The 15097-nt window shown below is 37.7% G+C and overlaps 1 protein-coding gene across 2 annotated transcripts in view; it reads left to right on the top strand.

Annotated features, from left to right (window-relative positions):
* Positions 1–207: 207 nt before the first annotated feature.
* Positions 208–15097, top strand: part of TYR (tyrosinase) — a 56982-nt gene continuing 42092 nt past the window's right edge. Inside the window, exons 1-2 of one of the 2 annotated variants that reach the window (XM_051779255.1) lie at positions 208–1192; positions 10800–11016. In XM_051779255.1, the coding sequence (XP_051635215.1) occupies positions 350–1192; positions 10800–11016 (1060 nt within the window). In that variant the 5' untranslated portion in view covers positions 208–349. The remainder of the gene's footprint in view (positions 1193–10799; positions 11017–15097) is intronic. The other variant, XM_051779256.1, reaches the window with a different exon arrangement.

Below are 15097 nucleotides of genomic sequence, written 5' to 3'. Positions count from 1 at the left end.
CAATTGTATCTGTGTCCAAACTTTAATTTTACTTCCTCTCCAATTGCCTGAGGAAAGCAATCATGTGCTAGGCAGAAGATGAAAGTTTATAATAAATGCCTGTATTTTGAAACTTGTGGGGGGTGGGGAAAAAGTCACTTGGCTTTCACTTAAAACATGTGATAATCAGATTAACCCTGAAGTGTATTTTGTGTGTAAATGCATCTTGGGTAGGAATGGGGAAGGATATTGGAGGACTGTACCAGAAGTCAGCAGTGAAGCATTCCTGGCAGAGGGGAAGGAATTTCTTTCACATCCAGGATTTTGGAGGGGTCAGAGAGAGCATTCCATGCACTGAAGCATAACACGGATGCTCTCCTGCTGCTCTGTCACTATGCTGCTATTTGCCATGGGTTTTCTGCTGGTTGTCCTTCAGCCGTCCACGGGACAGTTTCCCAGAGTCTGTGCAAACACCCAAAGTTTGCTGAGGAAGGAGTGCTGTCCACCCTGGGATGGAGATGGATCCCCTTGTGGCGAGCTTTCCAGCAGAGGGTCCTGCCAGAACATCCTTCTCTCTCAGGCTCCACTAGGACCACAGTTCCCTTTTTCAGGTGTGGATGACAGAGAGGACTGGCCCTCTGTATTTTACAACCGGACATGTAGATGTGAAGGCAACTTCATGGGATTCAACTGTGGAGAGTGCAAGTTTGGTTTCTCAGGGCTCAACTGCACGGAAAGGCAACTGAGAACAAGAAGAAACATCTTCCAGCTCACTATCAGTGAGAAGAACAAATTTCTTGCCTACCTTAACTTGGCAAAGAACATCCCTAGCCAGGACTATGTTATTGCTACTGGCACGTATGCTCAGATGAACAATGGCTCCAACCCCATGTTCAGAGACATCAATGTGTACGATGTCTTTGTGTGGATGCATTATTATGCCTCTCGAGACACACTCTTAGGTGGGTCCAATGTGTGGCGGGACATTGATTTTGCTCATGAAGCCCCTGGTTTTCTGCCTTGGCATCGGGCCTTTCTGCTGATGTGGGAACGTCAGATCCAGAAGATAACGGGTGATGAGAACTTCACCATCCCCTACTGGGACTGGCGAGATGCAGAGGACTGTGGGGTTTGCACTGATGAATACATGGGTGGCAGACATCCCACCAACCCTAATTTACTCAGCCTGGCATCAATTTTCTCCTCGTGGCAGGTAAGAACAGGCCAAGGGAAGGGGAAGAGAATTATCCCATCCGATGTTAGGCACTTAGGTGAGGTGCACAAGATGGGAGCTTAACCACGCTGCATTCCCTTAGATGTATCTAGAGAGAAAGTAAGCAATACTAGAAAACAAATCAAATTTTATGTGGACATAATCTTCATTTAGAACTATTCATTTGTCTCTTTGTCTTATTTCTTTCTCATTGTAGGATTTAGGTTGCTTAATTAAGAACCCGAAGGTAAAGTGGAAGGAGGAAAATTATGCCTTTGTGTCCAAACATGGCCTTTAGCAGGTTAAATAGGTTTGAGTCTGGTGCAGCAGTCAGGTCAGAAAAAGCAGGACTTATGTACAAAAATTTCTAGCACAAAACCATTGCAAAACTATGGATGGCAGAGTGATAGAAATTGAAGTACAGGGTTTTCGCTAACCCTCTCCCAGTGAATTCCTCCATCCAAGAGTTAAAAACTATCAAATTAAACTAATTTGCTTTCAACTTTAAACAAATAAACAAACAAGTAAACAAAATCTTTAAAGGACAGAAGAACCAGCTGTATAATTCACATCAGTAGTTCAAAAAAATACAAGAAATAATCTCTGTTGCTCAAAGGAACTAAGAGGTAAATACAATAGTGCCTGCAACTTAAAAGCACTGTAGCTGTAAAACAAATTAGCTGTAAAACAAGGTGAAATTACATATATACATAAGTGATAAAGGTCTTATATAGCTGAACTACAGTGTGCTGTTCTAACACTGAGAGCTTCTAGATTTTTTTTGTCTCTTGCTTATTACTGCTACATCACCTAAAATACAGTGACAAAGGTCTATTAGCTTCGATAGACACACTCCATCATGACAATAGCAACAGTTGCTTCTGGCGCTGAAGTCTATGATTATGCTGTCTAAATCTATCCTTGTTCTATTTATTTCTGTAGCAACAGCCCAAATGAAGGTTGGGCAGTTTCAGTGATTTAACGGAAAGAGACACAAATTCAAGTAGCTCTGGGATATTCTGGCATTACAAAACAGCAGCCAACTGGGCTAACTGGACTAGTTGTGCTGTATTTAGTCTTGTTTTGTACTCTCTGAATAATACAGGCCACGTATATACCTCTAAATTCAAGTAGAACTATTCAACAGAACTATTTTAGGCTATTGTCTGGCATGCCTTTTTCTCCCCCAAACAGGTGCTTTTCAAGAACCTTTCCCAGGAGAATGTTTGCATACAGATACCACGTTTGGGACACTAAAATGATTTTACTGACATAGACATGGATTATTTTATGTCGTTTGTCCTCAGTGCCTGGGAAATTTCCTGGGCATATTTAATTTACCAGAGTAGGCATAGTCACAAAATAGATACAGGTACAAACACATATTTTCATCCCATTTTCTAAGATTCTGCTCATTTCTAACAACTTGAATCTGGATGAACTCTACTAACTTAATTAGATTGCATTATCAGAAAGAAGTAGTTCTGATGCTGTTCTGCACTGAGCTGAATAAAAGGCTATGTGACAAAGGTACAAATGTTAGAGTGGGTTAAATGAAACCAGAATTGCATGGGTTACATGTGTCAAGTGGAGCTATAAATACAGTATATTGGATGAGACAACCAAGGTAGGAGGAGGCAGGTAGTACAAAGGAATCAGCAAGTTACTAGCAGATGGAGGTGTCAGATTGCTCATTTTTTTTCCAAAGGTTTTATTAATCCTATCCAGATACTTAAGATTTTCCCATCCTAGTAATAAGTACCCAGAAAATTTATGAGTAGCAATTAATAAATTTTTGAAACAGTCAGTTTCATAACTTCTCACTAATATATTCTGAAAATAAAGAATTTGTTATGAAACAAGTTGCTGTAAGTGATATTTTTCTATAACTTTGATGAGTACAATATTAAAAAAATGTACTATGTTTAAAACATGTTCAGTGTCAGTGTATGTAGTTGAGAGCACCTAAGTCCTTTGCTGAAGTTTTCCAAGTAATTTCTGAAAATGTTTACCACCTATGTTTTTCAGCCACTTTTGGAAATGTTACACTTTTATCAAACTTTCCAAAATAAGCCCATGATAACTTTACCTTCAAAGGGTATTAGCCCTTTTAACATCTTCTATCTATGTATAGCTCTATCTAGAGAAAGAATAAAAGAGATGGAACAGGTCTACATTTTCAGTCAGTGAATTTGGAGTAAAGGTAAAATAGACACTGATATTTCTTTATTAGCTTTGAATCCAAATTTAAACAATTGCTTAGTAGAGAATAGCAGTCAATACAGTTCCTTCAAGTAGCACAAAGCACAGAATATCACTCCAGAAAATCAAAAGGGAACAAAAATAGCCTTAGCTTAAATCGGAAAAGAGCCACAGATCTGCTTCAGAATACACTGATTATCCAAGCTCTGTGGCTAAACAGCGTGATTGGGAAAAAAAAAAAAAAAGAGGAGGATCCAGAAATGTGAAGGAATTTAGGCTTTAACAAGCATTCAAAATTAAAAGAGGGCAAGTGAAATCAATAATATGGTATCCTTTTTAGAATTTTAAGTGTCTTTCCAAAGCACAACAAAACAATGCCTGCTATGTTAGGAAATGGTTATAGATTTATTTTTAAAAAAGGTAAAGTATCTATTTGCAGAACAGCATCCCTTTTCTTTTTTTTAACCTCAAAGAAAGGAGAAAATACTTTATTCCACTGAGGAGTTGCCATGGCAACATGGATACCCATGGATACATGCTGAAATTCTTGCTTTCACCTTAGTTTTTCTTCAACATGCTGCTGTTATCACTTAGCTGAGTGAATTATCCATCCACATTTTTCTCATGTTTGTCATTTAAGTGACACTTCTTATTCCTGCATCTTTTTTACCAGCAAGACTATCAGGATCCTTTACTGGTTTTGTTTGATTACCTCATGTGGTAGCATATGTGGGAAGGATTTTTTCATGTTTTCAAGTACTTGTTTGTGATGATTCAAGTGTTGCATTCAGCATTAGGACTGCATGAGACATACTAATGTTTTACCAATTTTTGCAATTCCGTGTTGAATTAACAGAAAACTATATGGGAACTGGAGACCTTTCATGACATTTTCAATATTTTTGTTTTGTTTTGTTTTAGTGCCCTTTTCTACAATTATTCAAGATAATTGATTTGATTAAAAAAAAAAATCTAGTTGCAAATGTCCCTGCCTATGGCAGGGGGTTGGATTGGCTGACCTTTAAAGGTCCTTTCCAACAAAAACTGTTCTATGATTCTAAATGGTAGGAGGCGAAACTCTTCTCTCCTCTGTACCAGAATTAATTTTGAGAAATAACTGAAATCAGCGGAGTTGCAAATGTATAAAAATCCTCTGCAAATAAAAGCAGAATCTTTCTGCTGGTAGTTAACATTAAGGTTTGGGAATCCCCATGGTGTGCTAGACACAAGATGAAGCAAATAAAGCTGGAGAATATAAGTGCTGTTTTAGTTTTCTAGTGTGATACGGAGGCAACACCACCAACTTCAGCCCCTTGTATTTTGTCTCTCCTAAGACCTGAGAGAAGCAATTGCATAATGTGGAGAGCTGGCTGCTCTTGGATGTATTGGTGTAAGCCTGCAGCCAATTCTTTGTTGCAAGAAAGAACTGGAAAATTTCCCTTAGCACTTCATTTCATATCACCCTGCAGAACCACTTACACTAAAACAAAGCTACTATAAAAGAGAAACAAGTTACACAAATAGAAAATTGATATAATGCTCCTGAACTAATAGTGACAGCACTTTAGATCCATTATCTGAAATTATGACTTCATAAGAAATATGAAATTCAGCTGTTCAGATGCAGTTTTTTAATTCTAAGCACGGTTTATAAGGGAGCTATATTGTTGAATACGACGGCTGTATTGAATAGTCTGACAGCATCATTTGAAGCATTATTTTACATCCATCTTTAAAAACTTCAGGAAATTTTTAAAAATACTAACACCAGAAGCCAGCACTTCTTGGTACTTAAATCAACCAAAATCTTATATCCATCTGCTTGTGGACACCTGAGGATCACATGAACTCGATGACTTTATTTTTTATTGCAACTTAATAGGTTTTGGTGCCAACTACAGGCTGGTACATTAAAAAGCAACAGCCCAAATGGAGCAAGTAGCTATAAAGGAAGAGTTTATGAAGATTAGTCTCTAATGATATGCTTCCATGGATTATAAATTTGGAACATTTCCTGTTAGAAAGAGGTACCTCTTCACATGCCACCTCAGTACCACAGTGCGGGGTTATCAGGATCTGTGCACAGCAGGAGCAGCCACTCAGGTATCCTCAGCCTCTCTATGTCCCTGTAATTCACTGTCCACAGGATCACAAGTGGATGACAGTGGAGTTTGGTCTGTGGTTGCTTGGCCATTCGCTAGTGTACAGCCATGCTTGCTCATGTAATGAGTCAGGTAATATAAAAGATAAATAATATACACTTTCAGAGCTGTATAAATTAGTAACTAATGAATTACATAAAAATTGATTTTGTTAATAATTTAGTAGAAAAAGAAGCCTACCATCTCTCTGTAGAGAGATGTGCCTGAGTGATTTCATGGCGGACATTGAAACAGCAGCAGTTGGAGACAGCTGGAGAGCAGGGAATCATGGTCTGTCAAACCAATAAGTGTTAATGAATACTTCAGCAGTAATTGTTAACAGAGTTTTCTACTCCAGGCCAGCACCATTTTGAGGTGCTGAATGGGGTATAGGTTACCCCTCAGTTCTGGGCTGCCTCCAAGTAAAAAGATGAAACTCAGCCAGCTTTTACTGAAGGCTGAGAAAATACCTTGAAGGGCCCGAGTTTGTTTCAGTGCTGTCACTTCATGTTTGTCTCACTTCCTTTTAGCTTGAGTTTCACAGCTCCTCCAGTTAATGAATGTGCTGTAAGGGAAAGAAAGATAATTATCTTATCCTTGCACAAGATGTTTCTTAGAATTTCTTCAAATCTTTGCTTTCCAAATTTTCTTCTTTTTGTTCAGTCCTCTGCCTGTTTTACCCTTCTATTCCTGCCAATATTCAGCACTACATGAAGAATCAGATACAAATATGCAGAATCTCTTAAAAATTTTTTGCTCTACTATAGATCCAGCATCTTTCAAAGCTCCACCTATAAAAGCAAGGTCCCAAAATACGGTTTCTTCTGTTGCCGGTTATCTGGAGTCCACACTTCATGCAGGACAAACAGAGACATAGACATGTGTCAAGGAAGGCCATGAAGTGCCCACATCACATGTCTGTGTCTGGTATACATCGGCAAGTCAAGTGGTTGCTCTAGTTTTAGTCTGAAGTGGTTCTTTTCTGCTGTTTAATCTGGAACACAACACTATGAAAATATGCTGATACAGTTTCTGGAGGGGAGCAGATCTCTGCTCAGTGATCTCAGGAGAGAAGCAGAGCAACGGATCAGTTATAAAGGAACAAGCCCTTTGAGCATCTGTGTTGCCCCAACAAACTAAGGAATTTCAGATCACTTTGTAATTTCAATAACACAGAAAATCTCCTTTTTGCAAGTGTTCAGGCACATATTATTGAATTGTACAGTATTCAATAGTACTGAATGCCCCTGAGATCTAATAAGCAAAAAATAACCCTAAGGAGCTTGTCACAAACCACTCCACAGTTTTGAATTTAAAAATAGCAGAGAAAGGACTGAACATCACTGAAGACTCCTGTAATGCATTTCACTTTATTTTGTCACAAGGGCTGATCTGTGCAAGCAGTTGCAAAGCAAAAGGCAAAAGGATTTCCCATTTACCAAAGGTGTGAGACAGTAGCCTTTACAGTCTGTTTTCTAAGAAACACTCCAAAGAGCTGTGCTCAAGATCTTCACTGCAATGCACAGAAGGATGTTTTTTGCTGGGTGCTACAAGGTCCAGATGCAATACTGCATATTCTGGACTGCCATCTACTGGCATTTGGTCTACTCACTGCTTACATAAGCTTTTCCTCTGAGTATCTTCCTAAGTTTCCCTGGAGCTGGCGAATTTGTGAAGGCAGATGCAGTTGTAATTTTAAGCTTTGTCCAAGGTGAACTGAGAAATTTGCTCAGGATTGTTCTGAAAGGGAATAGAAGATCATATTTTAAACCAACATCTTTCTAGTAGAAAGTATTCCTGCTGAACAAAAAGAAGGCAATGGTGTGACCTATTTTATCTATACTGTATGCAGATTATATTCAGAAAGAACTATTTGACTGATCTGTGTTATGTTATCACTTACACTTATCACTTAAAAGAGCAAGTTATAGTTTCAGGATAGACCCATAATTAATATCACTTAAGTTAAATCTTACTGGAAAAGTATCCTTGTTAATTTTATGACCAGACCTTAATTTCTGGTTCAGAAAAAAAATAGCAGAAGGTTACAGACAAGTATTTTCATTCCTGGTGCTTATGTTGGCATTTCTTGACTGCGACTTATCAACTGCCTTGTAGCACCTGGCTTCTGTTTAGGATGAATTTGATTAGTCAGACAGTTAAGGAGGGCTACACTGAGACATAAATGAAAAAAAAATAGCACTCTAACAATTCATAAGCCTCATGACATTAACAGTTACATCAAGTCCCACTGAAATGGATAAATAGAACAAAGGGGGAAAGTTCCTTTGTTTAGAGATATATTTGAGCACATGCTTTAAGATTCCCTGTCTGAATACCTGAGAACCCAGTGTTGAAGACAGCATGTGATTCCTTTTTTAAGACACAATGGGGATATATCCCCAGGGCTGTGGGAAAAGGATGAAAGATAGGAGATGGCAGGGCAGAGAACCCAGGAGATATGAACCTAGATAAGGCCCATAGGAGAGTAAGCTAAATAGAAAATCCACATATATGTAGTTTCTGAGTCAAGTCACAACTGGGAAACAGGTTGAGCTTCACCAGCCAAGGCACATTTGCCTTCTTCACTAATGCACTTCTAGGGACACAGGATGGTACATTTTTATAAACAAAAAAATTACTAGAAGATCTTCTGAATCATCCCCCTCTTTTCCTTCTAATGGGAATAAACTCTCTCAGTAATACAAATCAATCATAAAAACAACACTGTATCTGTTTTGTGTTTATAACTGTAGGTCTCTCGCTGTCACTACCCCTCGCTTATTGGTGGGGATTCTTAGAAGATACTCCTTAGTGGCAGAGTCCTGACTTCAATTCCTTTTAGAAGTACAATCTTGACCCACTTGGTGAGCTTCTGGGGGTCATGTACACATGAAACTCTCTGTTGGACAACTACCTACAGCCTGCAAGGGCACCTCAGTAGCTTTAACAAACTAGGGCAGATTTCAGCTAATAGAGCAGTCTCTGGGCACAAATTTCTCCGATAAGCTTTCTTATCTACTGCAAAAAAGATGAGAATAATTTTTTCATTATATTCATATTCATAGAAAATTTATCATTTAAGAACTCCAGATTCTTAAGAACTCTATGTTATATCACCATCTTCATCAAACATTTTCTGTGAAATTTTTGTCAAATCACTTACAAAAGGATTCATTTCATCTCCTATTTATTCAAAAGTTAGTTCAGCAGCCAAGCAACTTGCCTTTGTCTCTGTCTTCAGAGGCACGTCCATGCCTCCAGGGTGCAATTCATCCCATGCTAATATAGAAGCAGAGCATCAAGTTGAACACTTAATTTTGCTCCCCTTGCTAACTGCAGTCCAGAGACAGTTTCTGCATCGATTTTTTTACTCATTTTATTTCACTGACTAAGTCAATGAAGAGAGTCAGGCACCCCTAGAGGTAAGTACATCTCACCTACCAGACATCTGGTATGGGAGGGCTAAATCACACTCAGAAGACGCCTCTCTCGCTCCTGACTGCAGAGGTCATCCTAAAGTGTTACTTCAATCTGGCAATTTGTACATGGCTAGTACCAGTGAAATGAATCTCCCACTCACTTCCTTCATTAACAGAGGATCTCATACTCTTCCACTTCATTCAAAGCTGAGATGGTTGTTTTCACCCACTTTCTTGTCCGTTGTTCCAGCCCATGAAATAGAACTATACCTTCAGGATAAAAGAAGTTGAGGTTTCAGTCTTAGGTGTTTTCTCCCCTATGATGTCTCACTCACTAATGAGACCTGTGCTTTCTCAACACAAACTTCTCATTAACCACATCAATTACTTCCTAACAACAGAGTCCTGTGTTTTGAAGGGATCTCTGGTGCTTTAAAGTTTGACTTGTTTTGGTGTTTTTTTTCAGAAGAAAAACAAAACAATAGACAGTGAGTTTGTTTCAGAGCCTTAGCTTCACTTGCTAGGGATACAGAACAACTTGTTGTTCTGTATTTTGAACCACTGTTGCTCTGTTTCATTTACATATAACTACCAACTCTACCAATATACACTCCCACTAAACGCTCAATCTCATCTTCTGCTTGTCATTGTGTCATTATATTTTTCACCATCCTCCATCCTGACTCCATGTCAGACAAGTTCTGAATATAAAGTAGAAATAGGAGTTAGTCCTTGTGATAATCCTCTGTAGGTTTATTGTACCAGAATATGGAAAAAAAAATCCTTGCTCTCATTTTGATCACTTCTCTGCCAAGCAGGGAATGCTGTGAGAGCTACAAGAAAAACCTCGTGGTGATTAGAAGACCCACATCATTAGGTTACAAATAAATTACTATGCCTTAAAAAGATATTGAGCAGCATCTTAGTGGAACTTACAGTCTGTGTGGACACTTTTAACCTATGACAAATGTGAAGAAGTGTGACTCAGATAAAATTAGTTGACTACCATTTGAAGTTACGTTGAACTATCTTGCTCTACCAGGAGTCTCAAACTGGACTGACAGCTTCTATAGATCATCTGACAAATAATGACTTGTTATACCATTGTAACTGGACTTTACCTGTGAACTGAGAAAACTTATGTCAATTATACTGGATTCGGACAGTATTTTATATCTGTATTCATCTCTCTGTTTAAGATCCTTTCCTAATAGCCATTATTACAGTATTTCAGTTGGTGGTATATGTTCATCTCCAGAACATTTCTAGAAAGTACGGCAGCAAGTTTTTCGATTTTGTACATGTAGCATCATTGAGATATAGTGAAAGTAAGTTGACATTAGACTGACAAAGCACAGACAGATATTTTCATAATAAAAGATTTTTTCTTATATTTCAAGTCAACAATTCCTCCTCTTACTGTGTGGGGAGAAAAATCTGTGATTATGGCTTTGTTCAGTAGTCTGTTGAAGCCAAAGAGCCTCCATTTAGCAGTTACAGCAGCAAATTCAACTCTACATCCTGCTGCATTGGTAGGTAACACCGAATTTAGCCTCAGTGAGTTTTCAAGAGCATAAATGAGGTTTGATGACTTAGTCCAGAGGGGTAGTTTCAGATACAGACTAGTACATTTCTTCAAAACATGCACTGTAGTAGAGGGGTGTTTTCTAAGAAATAACCAGCTTATATTAAAATCATACAGAGAAAATATAAAAAATTATATTCTTGAAACAAACATTATAGTATACATTTTATTTGCTCTTAAAAAAAATCAATCAAAGTATCTCTTTTGTTTTTATATTTTTTCATTGCAATTCTTCTAATAGAAAGTGTTTTATACAGGTAATTTGTACTCGGTCTGAAGATTACAACAGCCAACAGGCTTTATGCAATGCCACGAGCGAGGGGCCTATAAGGCGAAATCCTGGGAACAACGATAAATCAAGGACCCCAAGGCTCCCATCCTCGGCTGATGTTGAATTTTGCCTGTCACTGACTCAGTATGAATCTGGATCCATGGATAAAATGGCCAATTACAGTTTCCGAAACACTCTGGAAGGTAACATGTTTCATTCCATTATGCCATTTCCATCTCTAAATTGATTCTCTCTAGGGCTAGAGTCTTTAAACTCTGGGTGGTTTGAACTGACTCCATGAAGAATAACTCAAAAAGAAAGAAAAAGTTATGCTTTCATCTGGAATAGCAACAGAAGGAACCACATTAAAGGCATTTGATAAGAAACTATAAACTATAGAATAGATCAGACATTAAATCGATCTGTTGGGAGATACTGTCTCCTGCTACAGTCAGCACCAGGCACAGCAAAAAAATGCACCACTGCAGAAAAGGAGGTCATTTAATAATCTGCTTGTGCATAACCATGCACAACCATGGCCATATCAAAGGTTTGCCCGGGAATTCACAGTCTTCCAGGGACCAGGTTGGACAACAAGGGTGAAAGAGGATGCTGACAGTTGGTATGTTATATTTACATCCTTCCACTGTGAACTCCATAGCAGACTTCTCCCTAAACTCTGAGGAACAGGGATTATTATAAGTTAGCCCTCAAAACTGACATTAGTATAATTTCCAAGATAATTTAGTTATCTTAATTATATCGCTATGCAGCCTGTTTTGAATTTTCCTAATTTACTAGTAAACAGTTCTTTACTGAAAGAAATTCTCAATTATCTGTCTACTAAACTCTTTTGAATCTGGTAAAATTGCTAATAAGCAAGGATAACATATTGTACACTTATAAATAAATATTTATACAGCAACACATATCAGCTGAATCTAATATGATCTACTTTTGATGTCCCAGAGATTTTGGCTTGCAAGGAACTCTATAAGGTCATAACAATGCAATATGGGAGTAGGAGTGAGGATAAGAAAAGTGCCATGAAGATGATCAGAGGGATGGAGCAACTCTCCTATGGAGACAGGCTGAGAGAGCTGAAATTGTTCAGCCTGGAGAAGTGAAGGCTTCAGGGAGATCTTATTGCAGCCTTCCAGTACCTTAAGGAGGCTTATAAAAAGGAGGGAGAGGGATTTTTTATATAGGCAAATAATGACAGGACAAGGGGCAATGGTTTTAAACTGAAAGAGTGAAGGTTTAGATTGGATGTTAGGAAGGAATTCTTTACTCAGAGAATGGTGAGGCACTGGAACAGGTTGCCCAGAGAAATTGTAGATACCCCATCTCTGGAAGTGTTAAAGATTAGGTTGGATGGGGCCCTGAGCAACTTGATCTAGTGGGTGGCATCCCTGTCCATGGCAGAGGGGTTGAAACAAGATGATCTTTAAGGTCCCTTCCAACCCCAAGCATTCTGTAATTCTAAGAAAGCAAAGCTTTTGATACATCCAGTCTTAGTCATAATGTTGTGAGGAACGCCATAAAGCTTTCATGGGAAAAGTGAACCAATTTCTTTCTAAAATGGCCAGAAATTTGGAACTTGCCTGCTTCAGCCAAGGAAGAATCTAGACAATATTTGACTCCATCTCTGGACATAGTTGTGCTTTCTGTCCTTGAAAAGGGAAACAACATGAAATATGGGAAGAAAAAGCTGACATAATTAAGTAGAGGTCCACCTACATTTTACTCCATAAAGTATGTGAACAAATGAAAAGAGTGGAGTAGAAGGAGTAGAGAAAAAGGAATTTAAGTAAATAAGTCATGAGATTCTGAGAATCTACCATCATATTACTGATATTGTAAGCAAAAGTAATGACACAGTCTGTGGGAGTTTTTTATTTTATTTTTTTAACCTGAATTATTTCAACACTCATCTTTACACCACAGGAACACAAACTTTTCTGTCAACTAACTTATTTAGCTAACAGGATACTGAACTGCCATTTGAAGTCAAGAATTCATGGCTAATGTTGAAAAAGATGGTGAAAAGTTTTAAAACAAATTTTACTGCCAAAAACCCCTCATATTGTATTAGTTACTTTCTTACAAATGACCCGTTTAATTTTTTGTTGTGTACACATGCCAAGCTTAAATTGACCACTCACTACATTACAGTATTCTTACAAACCTGTTAACACTTTATAGTTCCTAACATTTTGTTCTTTTTCTAAACAACAAGCTTTTCAGTTCTTCTTTACTTACTTGCACAATTTTGTGCTGATACACCTAAGGTCAAATTCTAATCTCTTTTAGATCCAAAGAAAATCCAAAGTAAGTCCTTTGACTTTATTAAAATTACTCTGGGTATGTGAAAGGTGATTGGAACCAAGCCAGAGGCTGTAATTTGGCAGTTCCTGATTTACACCAATGTTAGGTTTACTCCTCGGTTTCAGTTCTGTAATGGAAAACACCTGTGTTCACATAGGAGATCCCCTTCTCGGCAAAACTTTATGCTCTTCCATTCTGCAGTGCACTGGAACAAAGACTAAAACTTTTATCTTTCAAAGTCATAAGTATCGGCATCGTTATGAGCAGATCACAACAACACAGTCTGAATCTCTGTTTGACTAACATAAAATGCTACTACAGAGACAGAAATTATGACACCAAAGAATTTATGTCACAACAGTCATAAACAGCAAAGGTCAGTGTTGTTCAGTAAAACAACACCCCTATGAGGTCAAGCACATGAGTTGTCCTCTCACTCTGGGGCAGGCGAGATTCTGCATTGAATGAAAAACAGATTAAAAACAGTTTGCACTTTGCCCCTGGAAGCAATTATTTTAAATAGGATTTGTTAATTCATGGCCCTAACTGGGGAACAGTGTTGGCTTCATTGGAAATGTCATGGATACAAGAGAACAGAAAATCAGCCTAGTTTAAAAGCATCAGGTAAGATCAGAAATGGAATAGCTAACTGCAAATTAAATAGTTTGGATTCTTTGTTCAGTTCAGTTTTGGCGTGACATCTTGAATGCTACTTCCTAAGACTAAGAGATGGCTGAAAAACTTAGAATTTCTTTTTCTTTATGAACAGATTCTATAGTTGAAACTAGTTTATTCATGGCAACTTCAAATGAAAATCAGTGCCTTCTAAGTTTTGCACAAAGTGCAAAAGAACATTAAAAAATATTCTTCAACTCTACATCACTTTCATTATGCATGAATTAACTCATGACAAATGGTATCAAGCCAAGCCATGTCATAGCATTCCTTTGTCCGTCACAATTATGTATTGTTACTGCTATTCTGTCATGAAATAATGGAATAAAACATCAAACATTTCAAAATGTAATTTCATTCTAATAGGACATTTTCCTTTTTTTTTTTTTTCCTGAAATGAGAGATTTTGATCTGGAAATCTTTCCTCAGTATTTTCACAGTGATCCATACAGTTAATGAAGAAAGGTTTCTCAATATGAAGTTTGCCAACAGAAAACTTCTAATTGAAAAAGTTTCTGTCTACAGCCAACATTCCTCACCCAGCTGAACCTCAAACTCTAGGTAAATTTATGCTGCACACTGAGAAAGTGCTGTGAAGTTGCAAAGAGTCACTACTAGAGAACTAGAAAGACTATTCACCACAGACCACATTGAAACTCTACAAGAGTAATTTTAAGAAAAAAAAGTAGATCATGACATGGTCTAAATTAGATAATCACAAACTTTCCTTTACTCTAGTCCCCTAGATCTAATTCTGTGGATCTTGTAGCTACCTCACTCTAGAGGGATTACAGCAATAACACTGCTTAAGAAAATATGTAGGATCTAACCCTGAAAAGTTTTCTGTGAATTTGCCAATGGTAGAAAAAATCCATGAACATAAGCTAGAAGAACACTACTAACTATAAAGATCTGCAAGGATACGGTCTTAAAATTATTATATTTTCCCTCCTATTTTAAAGTAGATGCATCTACCTGACCTGAGCTTCTCTAAAATGCGAAAACTTTATTAAAGAACAAAATCATACCCAGGGAGAATGGGACTAAGTATATTATTCAGTTGGACTCGGATAGAGAAACATAGAATTTACGTTGGAAAAGACCTTTAAGATCAATGAGTCCAACCATAAACCTAACATTGCCAAGTCCACCACTAAACAATAAAGTCATAAAATTGTTAAGACTGGAAATGACTTCTAAAATCACCAAGTCCAATGGTTAACCTGCCATTTTCACTATTAAACTGTATTCCCAAGTGCCATATCCACATGTTTTTTAAAG

The sequence above is a fragment of the Manacus candei genome, unplaced genomic scaffold (assembly GCF_025592945.1).
Source record: "Manacus candei isolate 608988 ecotype Guabito, Panama unplaced genomic scaffold, ASM2559294v1 h1tg000014l, whole genome shotgun sequence".
NCBI lineage: Eukaryota > Metazoa > Chordata > Aves > Passeriformes > Pipridae > Manacus > Manacus candei.
This window is presented reverse-complemented; position numbering and strand designations above follow the sequence as displayed.